General features: G+C 44.7%; 1 protein-coding gene across 1 annotated transcript in view; it reads left to right on the top strand.

Moving 5' to 3' along the window:
• Positions 1-24,555, top strand: part of ZNF292 (zinc finger protein 292) — a 1,156,963-nt gene that overhangs the window by 1,041,969 nt on the left and 90,439 nt on the right. The window contains exon 7 of the mRNA XM_069606362.1: positions 7,460-7,601. Within this exon, the coding sequence (XP_069462463.1) occupies positions 7,460-7,601 (142 nt within the window). The remainder of the gene's footprint in view (positions 1-7,459; positions 7,602-24,555) is intronic.

The following is a 24,555-nucleotide window of genomic DNA, read 5'->3' on the forward strand; positions in this document are numbered from 1 at the left end:
CCAAGACTTAATTTGGCCAACTGCATTTATAATAAACCTTTATTTTTTATAATACACCTGGTTGCAAGAGTTATTTTTACAGCCTTGATATACAAGTTCTTTGTACCTTCCTACAGCCGTCTCTCCAAAGATAAGCCTGGCTGCTCTGTCTACGCTACCATATACCCCGGTGATACAGCCTTTTTGAGTGGAGTCTTGTACTGTCTCAGTTGAATGGTTTTACTAAGCCCTTAGTTGGATGTCCTAACCGTGTCTAGGTGCGGGTGATCTGATTTACTGTTGCAAGGGCACTTGAACTTAGGCCAATGTATCATCATGTACGATCATCACAAAATGGCGGTTTCCGACCCGTGAGTTTTGCATGTATAAAAGTCAGACAATCTAAGGTAAGATGCCTGGGGGGGGAGTTTGGGGGGCTTGATCGATATATGCTTAAAAATGCATGCATTACCCATTGGGCCAGTAAAGTTCCTGAGCTGCTGGGTAAGGGCGTGGTGTGTGGTGCTCCCTCTGGGACTCTCTGGATTCTCGTTGCTGGTGCCTGCATTGGCCAAGCCCCCTTCTGGACAAAACTGGCCACGGTGAAGCCTGCGGTGGGATATGGGTGAGGTGTTTGCACCGCAGGTGTTCGGGGACCGCCACAGGCCCGCATTAGCACCAAAGTGCAAAAAGGGGAGTCTCCATTGGACACTGGCCGCGAGACGAAGGTGCAGAAGGTGAGGAGACCTTCAAACGAGTGAGTTGGGCAGATGTAGGGGATTGCCGTTTGACTGCCCAGTATCCTTTTTGAGGCCAAATGGAAGTGATGGAACTCTTGTCCATTTCCCCACATCCCCCCACTCTTCTGTAAGCAACCGGCTGGATGATCAGGACGCCATGGTCAATGCAAGATATTGACCATGAGAAGAGGCAGGGGGGCCCGCCCGCTGACCCATAGCAAGGAACTTCCACAGCAACTGACTTTGGCTCTGGGTGATTATCTAGTAGTAATCCCAGCAGCATCTCCAATAGCATGGGGGTGGGGGCCTCACCCTGTACAAATAGAGCCTCTACATTCCCAAGACCCCTGTCAAGATGTCCTGGGAGAGGCATTATCTGCTTTGGTCCATTGCCTTGTAATCGGGCTGATTTGCCTGTCCCACTCTCAGGAGGATGCCTTAAAGCCACAAACTGGGTAGTACTAGCCACCCATGGAGGCCCTCTGGTTATTTTTCGTATGTCTATCGGTACTGGTAATAAGGTCATGGCATTAGCTGTTGAAAGACTCACCGTCCTTAATCCGAGCTGCAATTACCTTGGACCATGTCCCGCTCGATTCTCTGCCGGCCCCATTGGTGTCTACTTTATCCTGTCCATCTGACTGTATAACAAATGGACTGGAGAAAATCCCAATTGCAGTGTCAGATGATGCCATACCTCCCCCTCCCATTGTTACCAAAGATCATTCTCTGCCCACTCTTGTGTATTGTGTCCTTCAGACCAGGCGGTCATGGAGATTGAAGATGAAGCCCTGAACATGTGTCCATCCAGCCTTACCAGCAGCACCTGGATTGAGATTGCTCAGTCTATGGGCTCAGGGTCTAGTTCCTTTCTCGGTCTCACTCCACTTAAAGCGATTAAGCCAGTTAATCAAGGATCTTGCCCAACCTCCGAATCCTTGCCTGAGGAGGCTTTCACCATCCAGGGACGCAACTGTGCACAGGTGCTTTCTGAACTAATAAAGAAATCTGCTATTAGTGTTGATAGAGGCTCAGGGGAGGGGAGAGGATTCACATGGGAAGGTCCCTTGCGCTCTACCAACGGTAAGGGAACCCTGTCTCCCATACACAAAACCCACAACGAAGCCCGCTACAAGTGGATTGTTGTCACTAAAAGAGATGGGCAACAGTCAAAAACCCCCAGCTAACACCCTCTGTGAGCCCAGTGCTAATAGATATTTATTTTATTTTATTTATTCGCATTTGTATAGCGCACTTGCAGCCCATGGACATCGAGGCGCTGTTACAAGTAAGTGTTGGATTCTTAATTCAGCAGATATGCATGAGACCAGAGGTCTTATGGATACAAAATTACAGGCATAGTTGCAGGTGAGGCATGATATTCATAATACAGTAACAGAATGCATTGGGGTACTTTTCATACAAAGAGCTTGGTTTTAACAGCTTTGCGGAAGGCTTGGTGGGATTCAATCATTCTGATGTGAGGTGGCAGTGCGTTCCAGTGGGTGGCGGCCCGAGTGGGAAAGCTGGTGCCGCCAGCGTGCACCTTGTGTGATTTGGGCGTGACAATCTTGTTGGAATAGCACGTTCTTAATGGTCTGGTGGCAGAATGCTTGGAGATTCTTTGGGTCAAGTATGGTGGAGCAAGTTCATGGAGGCATTTGTGGGTGAGGGCGAGTGTTTTGAAGACAATCCTCTCTTTCACCGGGAGCCAATGTGCCTGTCTTCTGACTTCTGAGATGTGGTCTTTTCTAGCGGTACCTGTGGCCGCCCTAAGTGCATTGTTTTGAACTAGCTGAAGTTTGGCCAGGTTCTTGTTGGAGGTCCCAACGAGTAGGGCATTACAGTAGTCCAGCCTGGATCCAATTATTGCCCTAGCAATGGTGAGGCAATTCTGGCGTGACAGGAAAGGTCTGGCAGCGTTGAGGACTTTCGAGTAATAGGCTGAGGAGGAGGCAATGGCATTGACCTGTCTATCCATTGACAAGTCGGAGTCTAGGTAGACTCCGAGTGTCTTCACATGTTTGGAGACCTTGGTGGGAATGTTGTCAATAGTGAAGGAAGTGTACTGTTCACCGAGGTTCCCCAACGTGGAAGGTGCTCCTATGAGGAGGAGTTCGGTTTTTTCACTATTAAGGCATAGCCAGTTATCTGCCATCCATGATTGGATAGTGGAGTAGATGGTGGTAAGAGTTTTAGTATCCGCCAAGTAATCGCCTGTGAGTGGGATGAGGACCTGGGTGTCATCCGCATAGTTAGTATACGAGATGCCCAGGGAGTCAAGGATGCTGAACAGTGGCCTCGTGAAGAGGTTGTAAAGCGTGGGCGCGATACATGAGCCCTGAGGCACACCGCAGGTGATGTGGCTAGGGGTGGCACAGGCTGAGTCGGAGAAGACTTTCATGGCCCTTTCTTTGAGGAAGGAGGTAATCCATTCGCAAGCTTTGGGGGAGAAGTTAGCTTGGGTAGCTAAATGGCGACACAAGGTGTTGTGGTCCACCAGGTCAAAGGCGGCGGATAGATCCAGGAGCAGAAGGAGAGCAGGTTTCCCTGCGTCTCTTAGATCGTCCATTTGGTTCTTTAGGTCCAAGAGAGCCGTTTCGGTACCGTGTCGTGGGCGGAAGCCAGATTGCCGCAGGCCGAGGAGACGGTTTTCTTCAAGGAACTTTTGGACTTGCAGGTAAGCTGCTTTGTCCAGGATTTTCAGCAGGAAGGGTACAGTGGTGATAGGTCGATAGTTCCCCGGGACCGTGGGGTCCAGCGACGGTTTTTTGAGGAGTGGGCGAACCCAGGCCTCCTTAAGTCCCGTTGGAACGTGGCCGGACTGGAAGGATGAATTGATGAATGCTGTGAGAAATGGAGCTAGGATCTGTGCTGAGTCTTTAATGAGACTAGCTGGACAAGCATCTCCCTTACTGTTGGAAGGTTTGATGGACTTGAGTAAGGTGATGACCTCGTGCTCAGTAATATCTTTGAAGTCAAAAGATGGAGAGGGATTAGAGATGGAGGGTGTGGTGGGTTGACTATGCAGGTTAGTTATGAGGCGGGAAAGGGCTTTTTGGTGGCCACGAATTTTAGTTTGAAGAGTGTTGAGCTTGTCTAGCATTGCGGATTGGATGCTATTGCACCAGTTGTCATCTTTGATGAGAGCGGGAGGAGGAGAGGATGGTTTTTCCAGTTCCCTGAATATGGTGAAGATTTCCTTTGACCCCGATTTGGCGTCATAGATCCTAGCGTTGAAGGAGGCAGCTTTAGCTGTGGTGATGTTAGTTTTGTAGGATTTAGAGATGGCTTTGAACGCATTTTTGGTGGTTTCTGAAGGGTTAGCTTTCCAGGTGGAGAGGGCAGTCCTCTTTTGCGCGCGTTGTTCAAGAAGTTCTTTGGAGAACCATGAATTAGCGTGTTTGGTTTTCTTGGCTTTTTTGAGGGTCAGTGGCGCAACGGAGTCAACTGCTTGGGTGATGACTTCTTTGAAAGTGTTGGCTAGGGTTTCTGGGTTATTGGAGAATGGGGCCTGCAAGGCCGGGTTGCGGAGGTAGGGTGCTAAATTCTCGACTGTGAGCTGGCGGGAGCTCCTGGCGAGAGTAGCTGGGCAAGGTGCCGGAGGTGAGTTGGTCTCTTTTTTGGTGCGAAGGTTGAATTGGATGTAATGGTGGTCAGACCATGGGATGGGCGTGTTTTCCGTGACAAGTAGTGAGCAGCTATGTTGACTGATCCAGTCGAGGGTGCGCCCTTTGATGTGGGTGGAGTCAGAGACAGATTGCGCAAAGCCCAGGGTGGATAGGGCGTTCTTGAGGGTTTTGGCATGGGGGTCCTTGGGGTCATTGAGCCCCAGGTTGAAGTCGCCCAGGAGTATGACCTGGGAAGTCTTTTTGATGTTGTTGGACAGTGCGAAGATGATGGTGTCATGGAAGTCAGTGCAAGGACCCGGAGGTCTGTAGACAATGTGCACTGTTATGGTGCAGTTAGGAGAGACATAGATTTTGAGTGGGAGGTAGTCACTATTGTGGTCAAGTTGCCCTGCCATTTCCCTAATAGCAAAGGATTCCCTGGCGATGAGGGCCACGCCACCACCTCTCTGAGAGGTGCGGTCCTTCCTGAAAATGGAGTACCCAAGCGGAATAGCCAGAGATAGTGCCGGGCCTGAACTTTCATTGAGCCAGGTTTCCGTGAGGAATAGAAGGTCAAGATTTTCCTTAATGATCAGGTCATTGATGTCGAGGGCGTGGGCATATAAGGGGCAGCCCCAGTTGAGAAAATACAGAACAGGCACAGGAAGGCCCCTACCACATATCCAATATCAACTGTCCCAGAGGCTTGCGAGCCACGTGCAACAAGAACACAATACATCTGTGGGACGGGCCCTGGATCACGTAGATGTTGCCGTAGGGGGAGCAGGTCTAGATATCCTGATCGTGGGGGGCCAAGAGGAAATGCCATGGTTTTTCTTTGTGGGCTTCCCAAACTAGCCAGCTACAAGCGAGAACCAAAGGACGCTCTCCTCAGTAAATTTGTACCCTGGCTCTGCACTGCTGGGGATGTGCTTTTGTCTCCAGGGAAGCTATAGTGGATTGCCATAGAATGTCTGGTGAGGGTAGCAATTCCAATGACTCCATAAAACTAGTCTTTTGGGATCAAAGAATGGCTATGAGTGTACTGGGCAAAATTGGAATTAATGATCAGACTGCTAAGAGCATTCTAATTGGCTCATGCCCCCACCAATGTCCAGGGGATTTACTCCGAAGAACCCCACTTACCAATGTTCTATCTGGTGCAAACCTTACAGCCCTGGGGTTTAGATTAATGGGAAACCAATGTGGTATTGGGTTTCTGGAGCCCCGTAACTTACCTTGACTGTAATGGGGATTATTCCCCATGTTGGAACTGTTGAGCTGTCATGGGCATGAAGATTTGTAAACTATTAGTTAATTATATGTTTGTGTTAGGACATACTTTGATGGTCCTATGGCTGAATAAAGTTTGTTGCACAAAAATTGCTGAGAGAAATTTGCTATCAATGATTTTGTGGTTTGTAGAGTCAATATCCGCTTGCAATATGATTTTGTCCCAATCAACATTAGCAAAGAAATCAGCATCATTGGACAATTTAGCCTTTCTTTGCGGAGGACTTATGTTCCAATTGTCCAGGTTTGCAGTGAGTGGCCTCTTTTTTTCCATGAGAACTTTGAATTAGAGCTTTTGCTGTTATCTGCAAGTCCGAAAGGGTCAGCATTTTCAATAAGCACAAAGCTAGTATTGGTATGATGATTTGAATCTTTCAGAATTGCGCTTTTTAGCATGCTTTTGGGTTTCTATTTCCAGATTCGTTTTAGTTTAGCCATTTGTAGTATTTTACCTTTTTTCCTTTTGCATTTCCAGATGTAATTATTATATGTTGGTCAGTGCATTTAAGATAGGCGGTGGTCCTTTTGGGCTTAGTCACCTGAGGGCGTGGCTTTAGTCTTGGCTTAAAAATATTGTGATAACCCAACTGGGAGAGGGTAGCCATATCATTAGAAGCAGCCATTTGTGCGTTATTTGAAGCTGCACATTCGTCAGCCGAAACAATTTGCTCCTGCTGACTATACAGTCATGATTAGCGCCATGTGCGTTTAGTAATGTATTTTTAGAGATCTTTTACATCGTTTTGAACTGTTGTCATATTATTCAAGGCTAATCTCATGGCAGTAATGTGAATACTGTGGACCAGATCTGATGTGATCAGGGTGGAAATGATATGAGAGGGTTTAGTGCAGTCTGTGGGTAATAGATTGGGAGAGCCACTAGGATCTGCCTTAGGTGTACAGCTTGCGTCAAAATATCAAAACGTGTAAAATGTTTGAGGCTTCAGGTTCTGGTGTTAGATGCTGGGCTTTGATCTGGTTAGGAAATGGGCCGCAACAAGACAGAGCGGACTTCCGTCCAAGTTTGCCTTGCTGAAGCACTGCCGATTCCGAGACCCTAGGGCTTTCCCATGAAACTCGTGAATGTGCTCTAGCTGAGCTCACAGACCTTGCTTCGGAATACTTGACACGTAAGACTGAATTCAGAAAGAGCCAAAGTTTTGCATACAGTATAGAAGCTATCCAAATTGGCGTTATGTCTTGGAATTTGCAAACATGTATTTGCTAGGGTGAGTATTGTGACTAAGAGTCCAACTTTCATTACTGCTCAAGAGTTTCTTGCTGAATTACTGTCAGACATGTTTCAAATATAAAATTGTGGGCATTCCTATGTTCCCATAATATTCTTTGCTTTAATGCAAATGGCCAGGCTTGGGTTCTACGAACAAAATATTGTTGAATGATGTGGCCTGTGGCCACTCCCCTTGGCCCGGCCCCTTCCTCCCAAAATCCCAGCACACCCGAGAATTAGAGGGTTTTCCATTTCCAGCACTGGCTTAGATGTATAATTGGTTCCGGAGAACATGCCATCCTAGCTTTTTCAGATTGTGCCTTTTTAATGGATAGCATGCAGTACATTTTCCTTTATAAAAATGTAAACCCGTCCAATCTTTGATCTTGCACTTAAGTTCTTCATTGAGCTTTGCTGGTTTTGTTATTTGTATAGCATTTGATAAGTATGCAGCAACGTTGGCATAATCTGTTCAAACCAAACAGTGAACATGCTTAGGAAAAAACATTTTGCATATTTTCTAATGCTGAATTTTGAATTTTTTCTTCATGGTCTCACTTCAGGTTTTAAAAAGATAGATTTAGTTTTCTATACTTTATTTTCAGGGAATTGACTCTATTCTGGAGTAAACTACAGCAAAGAGTGGATCCCTCTGTACAAGTATATCTGGAAAGGTGTCGTCAGCTTGCTTTGTTAACTAAAACCGTATATCACATCTTCTTTCTGATCAAAATCATTCAGTCAGAGGTTAGTATTCATTATTTGGTCCATTCCTATCATGAATGATTGGTTTCTGAAGCATGACTGTCATGAATATTTTTCCAATTGTATTTTTCCATGAAACAATGCTTCTTTATAGCATTCAAAGAAATCTTTGCTGCACAGAGAATTACAAAACAATTGTGAATTGTCACACATTATGCAGATGTAATGAGTGGATACTTGTAGTGTAACACCATTATAACAGTGTAACACCATTATAACAGTGTATAATACTATTATAAGTATGCCATTATAATGCTCTCAACGCGAATATGAAAGTGGTGTTTGTGATCAAGCAAGCGACACGCGTGTGCATCTCCTTCTGAACCTCATTCTTCTTTATAACACTCAAAGGATCGAAATAAAGACTTGATTAGCTGAACTAAAAAGCAGGTCCTGGATATGAGACAACACCCTTTGAGCAGGAGCTACCTCTGGTGAATGAGGAATCTAGTACATGGCACGCAGCACATCTAAATTCCCTGTTGGATGAAACCATTTATTGTCCCAATTTTTAGCACCCAGTATGCTTAAATGTCTTTTAGGTCTTTCTAATGCATCTACTGCTTCATAAGTATGTTTTTACCTGCACCCACCACCTGGAGTCAAACGTAGTGAGTAGCTGGTTGCAGTTAGTGTCACGCCCTACCAAGACACACAGTTCTAAATAGCTCCCTGAGATCTTAGTACCTGACTCTCCCTAGTTTTTACTCTCAATTCTGAGATCTGATAATTTTGTTCCTGCTTTTTTAAATCTGCCTAGGACTGAACAGGTTCCATGGCAACTTTAATGCTCTCCAGCCGAGACAGTGGAGGACACTTGACAACAAGGTTGCTGAGTTTATGCCTGCCTGCTCAATGAAACACCACACATGTTTGTGCCTTTTTGCTTGTGGTCATTGGTACAGCACGCTTGTGACCAAGTATGCATATACCACCTCACTTGGAGAGACTTACTGAGAAAACCAAAACAGTGTTTGGTGTACAGTCTGGTGCTATCTCTTCTTCTTCTTTTTTTTTTTTTTTTTTTTTTTTTTTTTTGCATTTGGTTCAAAAATACATGACAATTCATGTAGAACCTTTACAAAGTTTAAAATCTTACAGATAATCATTTAATCAATCATTACAGTTTAGAAAATAACTCTAATTCATTTTCAATGTGCTTACAAAAATTTGCCACTTCATATATTAAGGGTTTATATGATCCCTGCATCATTCTGGACCACAAAACTTCAAGGCAGTCCTCAAATTGAATTTCTACAAATTTCCTCAATTTAAGTGTCCTTAAGTTTTTAAAATGCGGACAATACAATATAAGATGTTTCATAAGATTCATTACATTCAACAAATCGACATCCCACACAATTATTTGATTTATTCATTTCCCAGTTCTTAGTTCTTTCCCTAGTATGGTATAGGTTTAGTCTAAATCGAATATATATCTTTCGGATGTTTTCACAGGGGAATAACAAGACATGATCGTAACGTGGAATGCGCTGTTTTACATGTATACCATATTCTTTATATAGCCCATAGGTCTTAATTGAATCAATTGTTATACACCAATCCATTTCAAAGAGTTTTTTCTTAGGTGCTATCTCTTCTCCAGCATTGGATAGATACACATGCTTGGAAAATTCCCCATCATCAGCCAGCCAATCCTTGGTTAACACAGAAATGTATTTATATACAGAAGGAACAATGCTCTTTAGATCACAAAACATACAATAGATAAGAAATCAGATTTGACCGGAAGCAGTGAGCTTCTTACAATGGGGTACGCTTGAGGGGGTATTCTGACCGGGTCACGGAGGGGAGTAAATGAAACATTCAATGGGGATAATACTTAGGTGGACATACATAGATTAGGGACAACCAACATTGGACATTTTTAAGTGCAGGTAGGTAGTACGGCTAGCTGGGCTTGGGACGTGACGATGGTGAGTGAAGGGCTAGAATGGAGGCAGAGGAAGTGAGAAACAGAGGCAGGTTAGAGGCGAGCAAAACAGTTTAGCTTGCAGGCAGATGAGAGAGAGGTAGGTTAAGAGGCTAACTCTGAGGCGAGGAGGTAGGCTTTTAGTTTGGTTTTGTACAAATCCGTGTGGACTCTTTCTCTGATGTCCTGGGGAAGATCGTTCCATATAAGTGGAGCAAGAAGAGAGGAAGCACAGGGATGGGAGCCACAAGGGTAGGCGAGGCAGAGTGGAGGTTACGAGAAGGCTTACAGTCAGATAGAGGATAGATACAGTGGTGCCTTACTGTGGATAGGTTTGTGAAGACATTTGAATCTGGCTCTATTTTGCATCATCATCATCCATCCATCCATCCTGGTGACAGTATGAGGAAGTAGGTGTGAAGTGAGGGCGTTCAGAGAGTCCTGGTAGCAAAGTTAATGATCTTGCCGAGATGACTGAACGTATAGTTGGGGAGACGAGTATACTGGCACAGTAGTCCAGTTTAGAGAAGACAAGAGTGTGTAAGAGATGCTTGGCGGTGTTGAAAGGAAGGAGATGCCTGATTTTCCTAATATTTAGGAGGTTGAGGCGAGCTGGTGTTCCAGTTTTGGAGATGAAAGTAGTGGTTTGAGACAGGTCATAGATGATGCCGAGGTTTCTAGCTGAAGAAGAGTAGGGAAGTGTCGGGTGGGAACTGGATAGGCAGAGGAAGACAGATATTTTGGCTGGGAAGGCAAGCACCTCTGTTTTGATAGAATTTAATATCGGAAAGTGCGAAGCCATCCAATATTTGATGGAAGAGACGGTTGGACATTTTGATAGCTCGGAGGAGAGTTCAGGAAAAAGGATGACGATTTGGGTGTTATCTTAGGAAGGAGTTATATTAAAATAGATTCATTTATATATACACAAGGCACACAATCAAATCTAAAATGCAGCAACTAACATGCAATGTAGAAATGGAATCAAATTGTAGTAGGAACAATAATGCAGGTGAATAAATGTTCATATACTTTTCATATCCAGCACACTGAGTGACGTCAATTAAGGTCAGTAAAAGCACATATAAGTATCACCTTTGCAAAATTCAGTAAGGACGGAAATGAAGCTTATACAAAACACAGCTAGCAACGTTAATAAGTACACTCTCCCAGAGGGATTTAAGCGGTCTGTTTTCCAACAATAAGTGTTCACAATTAGTCTATGGAGGAACCAGCATTGCCAACGCCAGTAGGATCAAGAAGATGGACAGCACCAGTTCTGATGAATATATTCAGAGGAAAAGTGAATTAACCAATACGTGGTTCATGAAGAAAACACAGGCGCTCAAGGGGAGCCTTCCTGATTGTTAGTCTGTAAAACAAATCCCTACCATCGTCTTGCCTCCCTGGGCAACCATGCACCGGTCTTAGACAATCTTAGACAATCTCCTAGGGGGGGTGTAGATCTCTATACCCCCCCTGCTTTTGTATCATAGGGCCTTCGTGCACTGTGTTACTCCGATCTTACGCCTAATAACATACACCTATCTTACGTCGATAGACACGAAAACATAACACACAAAGAAAACACATGAATCGATTCAATTATAACAATGGAATACATTTATTTGTGCACAGCAAAGCATGATGCAGACAATTCTAAACTCTAGCCAATATCGAATTTGCACCTTTTATGCTAATCTACCATGCAATAACTATAAGCCTTTCAGGTTTCTAATGCAAGCCTGTGATGCAATCCTGTGATTCTAATGCAGTCTAATGCAAGCGTCAAACATCCAGCAATCCTCTCCTTCATGCAGAATCAATCCTCTCCAATCCACACCATACTTCACACTCACTCTCTTAAGACAATCCCTGTCTGATCTCCCCTTTCTCCCAAAGCTATTTGTGAGAGTGTCTGTTCTAATCATGGGCATAATTCTAGGGGGGGAACAGGGGTGCCCGTCCCCCCAACCTCCATGGCACACCATTCTGTCCCCACTCATTTGGCTCGGGCACCTCCTCTTCAGATGTCATGTCTTCCCCAAACCCATCAGCAAAGTTACCCCCTTGGTTCTAATCAATCAGTTTATCTAGGCCATGAACCATGCTTCCCATTTGCTTGTGCCTCTCTGTCTCCATCTCTGTCTTTGTCAGCGCCAGGTCTCATCTTCCCGCTACTCTGCAATCAGTCAGTCAGTGGTGGCAGGCCCCTCAAGATCTGGTCACTCGAACTGCGTCTGCCAAGCTCTTTCCCAAAGCCATCGGATTCTGCTGCACCAAGGCATCTCTCCCTCATTCTCAGGAAGCAGCTCCATCCAAAACTCCATCAGCAATTAACTCAAACAGACTCCATCAGTATCTAACCCCATTCTCCAACAGCAACTACCAGCAACTCGCAATAACTAGCAAGAACTAACACACTCCCCTTCTCTTCAGCTCTGCTTATACCAATCCAATGACGCACCCATTCTCCATGGTTACTTAAATTCTCTAAACTAAGAACGTCTCTTCCTCTGTCAGCATTTAACAATGCCTGCCAGTCTGTTATGCGTGTTTCATGTTCTGGTCACTGTGTTCTGTGTCAAAGTGACATTGGACATCATATCTCTGCCTTGGCCTTCTGTGTCTGCGGTACAAAACACCATCTATTCCTCCATTTCTCCATTCACTCCACTGTTGGCTCTGTCTGCATCACAAAATCCTCTCTCTGTGCCCATGTTCAAAGCATCTCATTGCCTGAAAAGGCTTCTCTCCCATCTCCCCATGTCGCACTCCCTCCCACCGTTGCTGTCTCTGCGGCACACCAACCCATGCTGATTAGCCAGGCCGTCTCCACTCGGACAGAGGCGACCTTATCAACCAAACTGTTTACAAATTCCTCCTCAGTGTACCATAACAACTCCGCACTGAGCCCAGTGGCGCTTCTGTGTCTCCATCAGAAATGGCTTCAAATACCAGTTAAATGCTTTCTAGCATTTACGCGTTCTTCTCGCAAACCTAAGCGCTAGCTATATGCAAACTCATTCTAAGTGCACACTCTACATACATACATGTGTGTCAAACATATCTCTAAACGTGTAACTACAAAGCATAACAATGTGTCATTCTAAATGGCTCTACGTGACATTTTCAAATGACAGTGTGTCATTTCAGGCCTCATTCGTTCTCTCTAGTGCCTAGCATGTTCCTCTCTCAGCCTAAGTGCTACATTCTAATGCATAATGCAATAACATTCTAAAAGCATCTCTTTCAACATCATATGTGGCAATAACATAACTAAGCAAACCCTTCATATAACAGGGCCTATTTCTCTCTTCAAATGCATAATGCAAATGGCTAATGCATACAAAGTGGCAGTCTAATAATGTGGATAGTATAATAATGCTACTTCTACATGTACTACTAAACATGATGCAATAATGGATAACTAAACATGATGCAATCATTCCTAAAGGGATAATACTAAATAATGGTTCTCTAACAATGAGTAATGGTTCTGTAACAAAGAGTACTGATTCTCTAATGATTCTCTAATGATAACAAATCCAGACATCCTCATTTTATCAGATTCTACAATCTCTCCTCTTATCGTTAGATAATCATACCTAACTATATGTCCTAACATAACATAGCAATGTGGTATGCCAATACCAAGCAAATTGCAAAAGAGAAAACGCATATTATTTCATGATGCATAAAAAATCAGTGGCAAGCTAATATTCAAATGTGTCAGAATTCAGAATAGCATAGCCACATTTCTCATTGAGTCAAAAAGTCAAAAGGTCAAAAATGTCTACAAGCCAAAAGTGTGTGTGTCTACAAGCAGAAAACGAAAATGCAATGCAATGCAATGCATAGAATCAATGCATATGTACTATGGATACAGGTGTTTCCATTTCAATGTGGCCAGCACAAAATGTGACAATCACTTTTACAGGTGTCAAAGCTCAGTAGCCAAACAGGCCAAGCATTTCATTACAGATCAATGCATACATATCAGTGTATACATCCAGTGTATTGGTCATATGGGCCAATTAGGCTATATTCCAGTCCAAGTTATTTTCAGGTCACTCATGAGGTGTCTCCTCACATATGTGCACAATTCCAGGTCAGTACAAATCCAGTTCTAATGCAAAGTTCAGCCAAGGAATGTCAACAAAGCAAGTGTTAATGAAGCGAGTGTTCACCAATCTGAAAATGTGTTCAATATGAGCATATCAGTGTGTTCAGAAAAAGTTTTCAAAGTTCAGGTAGCAGAAAAGTGTTCAAGCCAATTCAAGCTGGCCTGCTGAATAAACGGCAGCAAGCTAATGACATTTTGCACAGAGGTCCAAAAAGACAGGAGCAAGCATAAAGTGTTGGTACCATATGCGCCCCATTTGTCCCCATGGGGTGATCACACATGTCCTTCACTTTTCAAAGGTAGCACCGGGAAACCGTGTGTCAGAAACAGTCAATTTGATGCAGATCATACGCTCCCTTTTCCCTAGGCCTTCATTCCCATTTCATTCAAATTTGGGGAACAAAGGTGAGTGCACTCATTCAGAGTGTTTGCATGACAATGCAGATGGTAACTCTCAAGTGCAATTCCATGCATAGTGGCCCTTGGCATAGGCCAAACTCCAGCTTCAAATTCTCTCCTTCCTTGCCAGGTCATGCTGTTGCCTGTTGTTGCCATCCCATGCCAGTTCCTGCCATACTCTTCAAATGAGGGACCAGCCAGCTTTGAATGCAAGTACAAATTTCAAAGCACCATGGATCAATGCTCAATCTCTTTCACTCAAGAGACAAAGCTTCACTGCTGTTCAAACGTAGATCAGGAATTCAAATGCTTTCAGAGCGCGTCTTCCTGCTCATTCCCGCATTTCTCTTTCTCCTCAGGCCCAAACTTATCTGGTTCTGGTTCACAAGGAAAGGCATTCCAAATGGATTCTCTTCTCACTGCATATTACAAAACAGCTCCCAAAACAATGTATTTATTGTTCTTTTCTTTGCTTAACAAGCTTTCACTGCTCTTTCTCTCTCTCTCTGCACAGAATGCTGCAAGGTGTCTTCTCTCTGTACAGTCAGTCACGATCTTCACTTCCCATGGCAATAGGTATCATGCCACGAAGTCTGGGTAGCAAGCAGATTTTCTGGGTACATTCTCAGAGCACAGCCATTAGACAAAGCCACACCCTAAGGCCTCAAATCGGTCGGTCGGCATTCCCCAAAAGTGCTGCTGCAAAGCGTAGCAAAAGTCAGTTGGTGTCACATTGCAAGGTGACAAAAGCCAGTCTCTTTCTGGTGCTGTTTCAAGACAGCCATGCAAAGTCACAAGGTGTCAGCCATCATGGATCTCGGTCTGGTCAAGGGGTCTCCAGATTTCATAAAAGAAAACAAAAGTGCAAGTATCAGTCTTCAATCAGATTCACGTGTAATCAAAGCCAAAAACAAAACCGCATTTCCCATTGTGCGTTGCAGTGCACATAGCTAGTTCTTCCCATGTCTCTCAAAAGACATCAATTCTAGTTCCCTCAATGTGTGTCAGTTCTATCAATGTCTCAGTGCATATGTGGAACTATGCCTGCCTCTCCATGCTGCTCAATGCATGACTCCTCCAATTCCATCTCTGTTCTTCTCAAAACAAAACAAATAATTTCACATACTCCAAAAAATAATGCACATTCAAAAATTACACATTCAAAACTGTCAACTGCATTCTCATTCAGTTGCATTCCATATCCTATATTTCCTTCTGTTTCACTTTAATGTGTTCTAGCCACACATTCCCCTATTTTTTCACCATTAAGTTTTCACGAAGCTGAATAACTCCATGTTGAAAAAAAAAAATACAAATCGGTTATATTTAAACAGCCTCTCTCATGTACAATGCGATTCACATTCAAACAGCATTCCTGCAATGCACTGCTAACTCCTGCTTCAAATAAACAGTCTGCAGTTCCGCGCAATCTCTAATGTCAACAAACTTCCTCTCCATGCACTCTCTTCAAACTAAAAATTCATACAATCCAAGGTCTGAAAACATTTGATTTTAGCACGAAGAGCGCGATTCACGTTCTGCTTCAATGCTATCAGAATCTGTCATTAGACAATATATCTTTCTCACTCAATAACATAGGCACAATACTGCTACTGCCAAAAATGTAATTTCTGTTCAAATCAAAAATCTTCACATAAGTGCCTTCATTCACATAACTGTTTTCATTGCTACAGTTTCACAATGCCTCAAATCTTCATAGGCAATCCCTCTATGCATTTTCTCTTCATGTCATTGCTGCCCTATCAGTGGAACAAACTGCTTTCTGGGTCACACTATTTCAGTCATTATCCTGAGGTAACTCTTTCTCTCCACGAACAATATTCATATCTCTAGGAACTCTGTTGCCGTCCATCACTGCTGATGAAATGGATTTCAATGGCTCTGATTCTGCTGGGACATTTTCCCCAATTACTAATCACATGTCTGAGATGACATATTACTGAATGCAAATCACCAATATAAGGTGCCACGTCTGTCATAGCTATTTCAGTATTCACTTCTTGTATGGTTGGTGCCGGTGAAATTTCTCCCCAGGCCTCAAGCGTACTTCTAAGCCGATTTCTCATTGCCTTAAGGTCACTAAGAAATGTGCTCATACTGCAGTTTCAATTATTCATCCTCAGGATTTCTCTTCAACCAATCTCACGACACTTCAGTGAGTTACAAAAAAAATAAGTTCCAAGACTTCTCCTAAACAAGCAGGTTATAATCTACGGTAATCTTGCCAAAAATGTGTACACAATTTTCAACCAAATGGAAACCAAAACCTAGTTCAGATTTCACCAAAAAGTGTCAGTCTCTGCGGATTTCCAAACAAAGTACCACAAGCGTCTTCAAGAAAAAACTGTTTCTCTCGCTCGGCTAAATGTATATATATATATTCCTAAAACATTGACAGTCATGAAATACTTCTCTGGTTCAATGCTAAGTTTCAAAGGTCAGTCAGACAATTACGTTCCCCTTCCTACAGTGAACAAAATTGTGGACAGCATGCTCTAACTTCAATAACATCCCAAGACCCACAAAACATGAAACGTAAAAAAATCTCTATTCCCACGACGAACTAACAGAAAAAAACAAAACACAGCTGCACACGATGTTCAAACTTAAACTGCCGCCAACCGATAAGTGGATCTACGAGCCAGCTGCAATTCCATGTTATCAGTCCGCATTAGTGAAGTATCCTTTTGTCCCCTCCATTTGAAATAAAGACAGTAAAAGAATTTGTCAATTAATATTGATGACAATGATGATGATTATAGTAGTATGCAAAGTTCGGAATCAGATACCTGGTCAGAGGAAGATGCAATGTTCGGATGATGCGCTTGGCTTACAGCCAAGAGGAGGGTTTGTGAGTCTAGAAATTACCCTTCCATAACATAAGCGATGTATTTTGTTGGCCGAAAACCAACCACATCATATGTTCAGCATTATTAGTGAAGGCCAATAAGCATGACCAGAGAGCGTCCATTTTGTAGGAATAGAATTCGCCATTTTGATGGATTTTCGCTTTTTGCTTTCTGTTCAAACTGCTTTGATGTAAGTGAATTCTATTTCGTTCTTGCTCATGCATGGAGCAAGGCCACACGTTACATGTTGAAACGCAGCCCAGGCAACCCAGACAGCAATGCCCGGTCTCCTCCCTCACAAATCCTTGGAAGTAAGCAACAAGGCATTTAATCACTACGCAGGTGCCAGCTAGTCTCGCTGGTGCGACAGAAATGGTAGAGAGGAACAGTTAATGGCTTGAATTATGCTCTTTTGCGGCCCCCCTTCACTGAGCCCCTGTAGATCAAGCTGACCTCTACCACACGAATAGAAACTACAAGATAGTGAAGCCTGGAAGGTCTCTCCCCTGCACGCAGCTTGCTTGTAAGAACAAGAGCATTACGTTCCTTAAAACAAAGAATTGTGTCGGCGACTTCGCAAATTGCAAACTCTTGCTGAATACATGTCTGAAGAGAGAGTCATAATTGCCAATCATCGAAAGCATTGCAAAGAAAGATACATTATGGGCGGTTTTGAATATGTCACTACTGATAATAAGATGATCGTTTTGTATATATGTAACGGATGTGGAATGCTCGCTCTCTTGCGTCCCACGGGGTCTGGTGACACACGTTGCGGGACGTCGGCCGACTGAGACTATTTGCTTTGCAATAAACCATAGATTTTGGGAATTGAACCTCGTGTCTGGAGTATCAGTTCGTGTGTGGTGATTGTGTCTTGTTTCCATACGCGAGGGTCCCCTAGGGGCCCCATCACTGATAGCACAAAGGCTGTAAGGCCTGCATAGTGGCGTTGAGGTTAACTCTCAATTGAAGGAAGCAGCACTTACCAACAAGGAAGCACCAAAAATGGTACAAGGTAATGACAACCCAAGCCCCACAGTACCTTGAAAATGAAGAAATTGTAGCTAACTTCCTTCGAGATGCAACATTGCAGACTCTCATTCCTGCTCCTTGGTCGTGGTGACGTAACGAGCAACCTCTGGCAGGCTTCTGCAGCAGCACTCTGGAGAAGGGGTTGATAGCAATGTATTCAGCTCACTCCAGCTGCTCTTTGTGGTTTTGGTGCCTTTTTCTCAGCACCAAGAAGCAACTAGTATTGCCGGTTGGATTCTCTTCAATGACTTGGTCCTGAACACTGTTAAAGGGACTTTTGGTGAAGAATTCCAGCCTCTAGCGGTCCACGTGGATGCCTGGTAAGTTTCAGCTGGGTTCGATCTTCACAAGACAATGCACTAGATAATGTCCAGGTACCCCGGGTATTGGTGTTCTGCAGCCCAGGAAAGTCGCAGGATGTTGGGGGGACGGGGGTCCAAAATGAAGGTCTTCAGGCTAGTTAGTCCCACTGACCTAAAGGAGGAAGTCGTCCTTGGTGCATCTTCCATGTCGATTTGAAAACTGGGTCAGCACAGCTGCAGGGCTTTACTGGTGCTTCTGGTGTCTCTGCTTCGGATTCCTTGCTCCAGTGGTCGACTGTGCCTGTAGTCCAAAGGTCCTTGCCTTATATGCTGGAACCCATTCATTCACTCCCATGGAGTTGTCAATCACCTCCCAGCCAGCTGCCCAGTTAGAACTGGTTTCAGCCAGGCATACCTACAGACCAAGGACACTTCCTGCCTTCCCAGAAACACTGAAGCCTGGGCGGGCTTCAGGGCTGAAGCCTGACAAAGGCAAAACACACAAAGGACTCCAATCTACTCTAAAGGATAGAAGAAAAGCCCAGAAGGAACTGACAAACGGAAAATGGCAAAAGATGATGACGGGCCATTTTGAGAAAATGTTCACCCATGGGTGCTGTACTGCAGCTGAGAAATCAGCCTGCTAGTTACCTGCACAAAAGGTAGTAACAAGTATCCACTGACGCCAGCAACTTGAGTTAGTTGTAACAAAGTTACAACATGAGGGGTGGGAGAACGAGTTACAATGCAACCCCCCCTCCTGAGCACTTCACATATAGTGGTGTGTGCTGGACCCACAAAAGAAAAAGGTAAGTAAAAAAATGTTTATCTTACTATTCTATTCTTGGTAGCTATGGTTCTCACAAGAAAATGTATTTAAACATAATGTGAAGTCCAAGGGACTTTTCAGTGACACTGCACATAGGGTGCTGGGTGTCACAAAGCAAAAACCAGATGCTTGTATTAAACATATGAAGTTTACCAGGCTCCATACAACAGTAAAAATAAAAATCCCAGTCAGAGAAAAGAGGCCCACTCACTCAGGAGTTTAAAATCAGAGTCCAGCAAACCTGCTGGGGGTCTCTCAGGTAAAAGGGAATTAGCACAGAAACTGAAAATTCTCCCTAACACGCGTCTTCCCCCCAGACTAAGGGACGGGAGGATTTAATCCACTCCTGGATTAAACTCTTGTTCCAGTCGTTCATACTTCTTGAGAGACCATCAGCATTCTGATGATTGGGTCCTCACCTATGCTCAATGGTGAAATCAAACCCTTGAAGGCTGATGGACCATCTGAGCAGTTTAGGATGTTCCCCCTTCATTTGCATTAACCATCTCAAAGGTTGTCCGAAGAAGTTTAGGTCGTACTTGTATGGTTCTACTTTCTTTATTCAAAGACCACACAATGGCAAAACATTCTCGTTCTAGGATTGCCCACCTTGTCTCATGGTCCTTCAGTTACTGCTGATGAAGCAAATGTGGTCTTCCCTTCCTTGCTCATCTAGCTGACTCAAGAATGCCCCTATTCCTGTATTAGAGGCATCTGTTTGTACAATAAGGATTTGGGTATAATCGGGAGTTTTTGGAACTGGAGCTTTGCAGAGGGCATCTTTCAGCCATTCAAATGCCTTGGCACACTTCATTCCATCTGACTTTCTTTGGAAATGTGGGTGTGTTAGGCACAATAGTATGCAGTTACCGTGTGGGAGACTACACCAGTCTTGTCCTCTTGGTTTTGGGTAACCCACCTATTGGTGTAGGTCTGTACTACACAAGTTGGTAGAGTGACTGAGCCGCCAGACATATCTCAAGAAGGGTAAATGTGAGCTGTAGAGCGGTAGCATCGAAATCTACAAATGCAAGTATCCAAATAACACTTACACTCCAGGTTTTCTAGTAAAATTATTAAACTGTCAGTTTTAAATAAACATTCTTTAAAAAGGGCAATGTGCAACAATAAAAAAAAACACTTCAAAATACTTTCTCAGAATCAAGGCAAAGCAAGTAGATACTCTTTAGAGATGCTTCATACACACTTCCTACACCCTGAGGTGACTTCAATTACTAGGACAGTATTGGCATTTATATATCACTTTTGCATTCAGTAAAATTCTGAGGTTCTGAAAAGGGTAGGGAAGGAAAAAGGTTAACGGGTTCTCGGAGCATGTGAGCACTTTTCAATCTCCCAATGAAGTCTAGATGAAACATTTCCCAGCAATACTTAGTTAAACCAATGTACCACCTATGAGGGACAGTTAGGATCAGTCAGTGGGTCAGAAGAGTCTGCAGGGAGCCAGGACAGCTAAAGTCAATTGGAACAAGGTCTATGGAGTTAAGACACTTCTTAGATAGCACAACGTTAGTTTGTTTAGAATCACTGTGGGGCCACAGGCTGAGGGGTAGAGCTGAGATCAGCTCTGCAAAAAGTAGCTACTGCAAGTCTCAAGTGAGATAATGCGAACTACAGACAAGAGGTAAGGAACCTTTAGTCAGCACAGTAACTTAGGTTAGAAGAAGTGGATCCAACTGGCTTCTGTTCTGGTTGCAGTCTTGTAGATCCTGGGTTCCTGGGCCTGTCGTGGGGACAGGAAAGAGGGTGTCTGGAGGTCTCCTGGACTGCAGTTCGAATGTCGGCGGCTACGGGCTATTTTCCGTCCGGAAGCATTTTGCTGTTTCAGCAGTGCCCCTTCAGCCAGCAAGCGCCTATCTTAAAGGAGTGCTTTTGAATGCCAGATCCCTCATTGCTCACGCTTTTGACATAGCTGACCTCATCTCACTCAACAACCTTGACTTTTTAGCAGTCACCGAAACTTGACTACACCCAGCAGCAGGTCCCTCTCGCCTTCTTGCCATTCCTGAAAAAGTACACTATCCTTTTTAAAAAAAAAACTTTATTTTTGGTATTTAAAACATAGTACAACTTCACACCCACATTAGGGTGGACTTAAACTTTGCGCCATACCCCAAATCTCTCCCTCCGACCTCCCCCCACATCCCCCCTTCTCGAGTTCAGTGTCCCCTTTTGGTAAGCACTGTACCCAACCAGTCTCTCGGTTTGAGGAAGTGGAGGTGCACGGCCAATGCCTTCACCGATGTGTACCCTCCGTTTCTGAGGTGTCTGCTGAGGGGTCTTCTGCTTCACTCATCAAGAACAAAATCAGAGGGCCCCAGATGTCTGGAGGACGAGCATGTAAGGGTAGTAGTTTAATAAAGTCTGTTTCCACATCCTGACAATGGAGAATGTCCTTGCGCCAGGCAGCGATTGTAGGGGGGGGACCTCGGTCCCAGGCCATGGCAACTCTCCAACGAGCTAGTGTCAGCAGAAACCCAGCCAGTTTCCTTATTGGAGCGGAAAGTAACCTTGTCATGCCCAATAGGGCTGCTGTTTGATACGGTTGTATCGCTTCTCCCACAATTGCAGCTGTTGTCTCAAGGACTTGGTTCCAGAAAGGGATTAGTTCGGGGCACTCCCAAGCGAGGTGAACAAAGTCTGCTGAAGGAGTCCCGCATCTATTGCATTTTGCCAATGCGTCGGGATGGTGTTTGTTGGCCTTTTCTGGTGTGTAATAGGTTTGGTGAAGGAAGTTGAAGTGGATAAGTTTAAGGCGTGAATTGAGGGCGACTTTTTGAGTCTGCTTCAGGATGTAGATCCAATCTTCTTCTGAAATGGATATATGACGTGACTTTTCCCACCTGGATTTTGCGCGTGTGATAACGGGGGTCGTGTTGGAGATAATGGATTTGTAGATCTGCGACACCAGCCTACCTTCGCCTTGTGCCTGAATAACGTTATGTAACAGTTGCCAGGTTGGTGGTTGACACGGGAAGTCGGGCAGGAGGGTCTGCAGGGTGTAACGAGTCCTGAAGTAAAGGAATACATCCAGTGCAGTGTTGCCCCCTTTCAGTTTTGCTTGATCTGGGGTTAGAAAGCCATCCTCTGTGAAGAGGTCACCTATGGTTTTTATGTGCAGTTTTTCGACCCATTTGTGAAATACTTTCTCTGAAGTCAGTGGAAATCCCGATATGAACTTGACGGGCAGAAGAGGAGAGTATTGCGTTTGTACCCCGAGCTTTTGGGCTAGTGTCTTCCAAACTTTGTACGTCGAGAGCATTACATTCATTGTGGTGTTGGGGACGGGAATCTGGCTAAAGATGACAGCAGTCAGTAGGTTAGGGGTTTCCAAGGCTCGTTCCACTTGTACATGAGGTTGGATTACTTGAGTGGCATACCAATGACTGAGGTATTGTGCTTACGCTGCCCAAAAGTATTTCTCCAGATCTGGAAGGGCCAGCCCCCCACTTGAAACCAGGAGTGTCAGTGTTGCGTGTGCCACTCTGGCCGGCTTGCCTGCCCAAAGTAATTCAAGGACCAAGCTTTTCATTTTTTTCAGAAAGGTTTGCGATAGCAGCAAAAGGATATTGCTGAATAGGTATAGCAGTTTTGGGAGGATCACCATCTTGACCAGGGAGGCCCTTCCCCAAAGAGTTAGTGGAAGAGTCTTCCAACATGACACCCTTTCTTGAAGGGACTTAATTACGAAGAGGTTGTCATCTCGAAATACCTCATGCTGATTCAGTGACATTTGTATCCCCAGGTATCGGACCTTGGAGGTCTTCCATGTGAATTGGAAGTCGTCTGTAAACTGCTTGGAGGCTGAGGTCAGTGGGAATACGATGGATTTTGATTGGTGGATTTTTAATCCGGAGGCGGCACCAAATTTGATGACCTCCCTCATGACCGGGTTCCGATTGTCCTCAGGGTCGCGTATGAACAGTGCCACATCATCGGCGTAGAGGGATATGATGAGCTTGTGTGGTCCTATGATGAGTCCCCTCTGCTGACGTTGTTCTCGAAGGTTGGAGGCTAATGGTTCCATTACCAAGGCGAAGATTAATGCCGATAGTGGGCAGCCCTGTCTCGTTCCACGCTGAAGTTCAATTGGGGCTGATTTGGCTGTGCCTACAATAACACTAGCTCGTGGCTTGGTGTATGATAGAGAAACAAGTTTGATGAAACGGGCACCCAGTCCCATCCTGGTGAGTACAGTGAACAGAAACGGCCATTCCACCGAATCAAATGCTTTTTCGGCATCGAGAAGAACTGCAATTGCCTGCTTTGAGGGGTCCAGTGCCTCGATGATATCGAACATTCTCCTGATTCTGAAGGTCGTATTGCGGCCTGGTACGAAGCCGGCTTGGTCTGCTAGCACAAGGGTGGGCATCAGAGGCATCAACCTTTTGGTAAGCACCTTAGCGAGTATTTTATTGTCGAGGTTAAGCAGGGAAATCGGACGATAGGGTGCGCAGTCTTCCGGTGGTTTGCCAGGTTTGTGTAAAAGGATGACATAGGCTTCACAGGAGGAGTGTGGAAGGTTCCCCTTCTCCAGTGCTTCCTCATATACCGCCGCCAGGAGGGGAGCTAGGGTGCTTGCAAATGCTTTATAGAATTCTCCCGTTAGGCCGTCTGGGCCCGGCGCTTTGGAGCAAGGGAGGGTCTTTATGGCCTCTATAATCTCTTCTTGTGTGATCATCTCATTCGGAGGTTCACGCAGGGGTTGATCGACCTAGTCTAGCTCTGTGTTTTCCAGATATTCTAGCGGGGCGTTTGAGTCTTTGTTAAGTTTAGTGCTGTAGAGTTCTTGGTAGAAGAGCCTGAATTCCTCTGCTATCCTTTCGTCGGTGTGGATCGCCTCGCCCTGTTTGGTTCGAATCCATTCGATTTGAAACTGTTTGTTGTCAGCTCTGATTAGGTTCGCTAGAAGGGCGCCGGGTTTTTGGCCCTCACCATCGGACTTGACTGCTGCGACTTAGAAATTTTATCTCGCGGTCTGCTGTGGAATTTAATTTTTGCAGTTCCTTTTTCAGAGCGACTGCCATTCTTGGGTCAACCGTGTTTGCATTCTGGAGCTCAAGGTGTTTTAATTTCTCTTCGCTGGTTGCCAGCTCGCGCCTAATGAGTTTGAGGATGCTGTTTTCTTTGGTGTGGCAAACTCCTCTAATAAAGCATTTTAGAGACTCCCAGATTGAGCAGAGGGGACCGATCCTATGTTGGCTTCGAGAAACACATTGATCTCCTCCCTTAGCTCGGAGGCAAATACTTCATCACGCATCGAGCCCGTCTTAAAACGCCACCGCTGTAGTGGCGATGCAGGGTTGGGGGGCTTAAGACTGAGGAATAGTGGGGAATGGTCGGAGAGCGTTCTTGGATGGATACAACACCGGCCGCTTGACAAGGGACCATTCGCTGAGATGAAGAGGTAGTCGATTCGGG

This window comes from Ambystoma mexicanum, chromosome 4p (assembly GCF_040938575.1).
Source record: "Ambystoma mexicanum isolate Mex_15411 chromosome 4p, UKY_AmexF1_1, whole genome shotgun sequence".
Classification (NCBI taxonomy): domain Eukaryota; kingdom Metazoa; phylum Chordata; class Amphibia; order Caudata; family Ambystomatidae; genus Ambystoma; species Ambystoma mexicanum.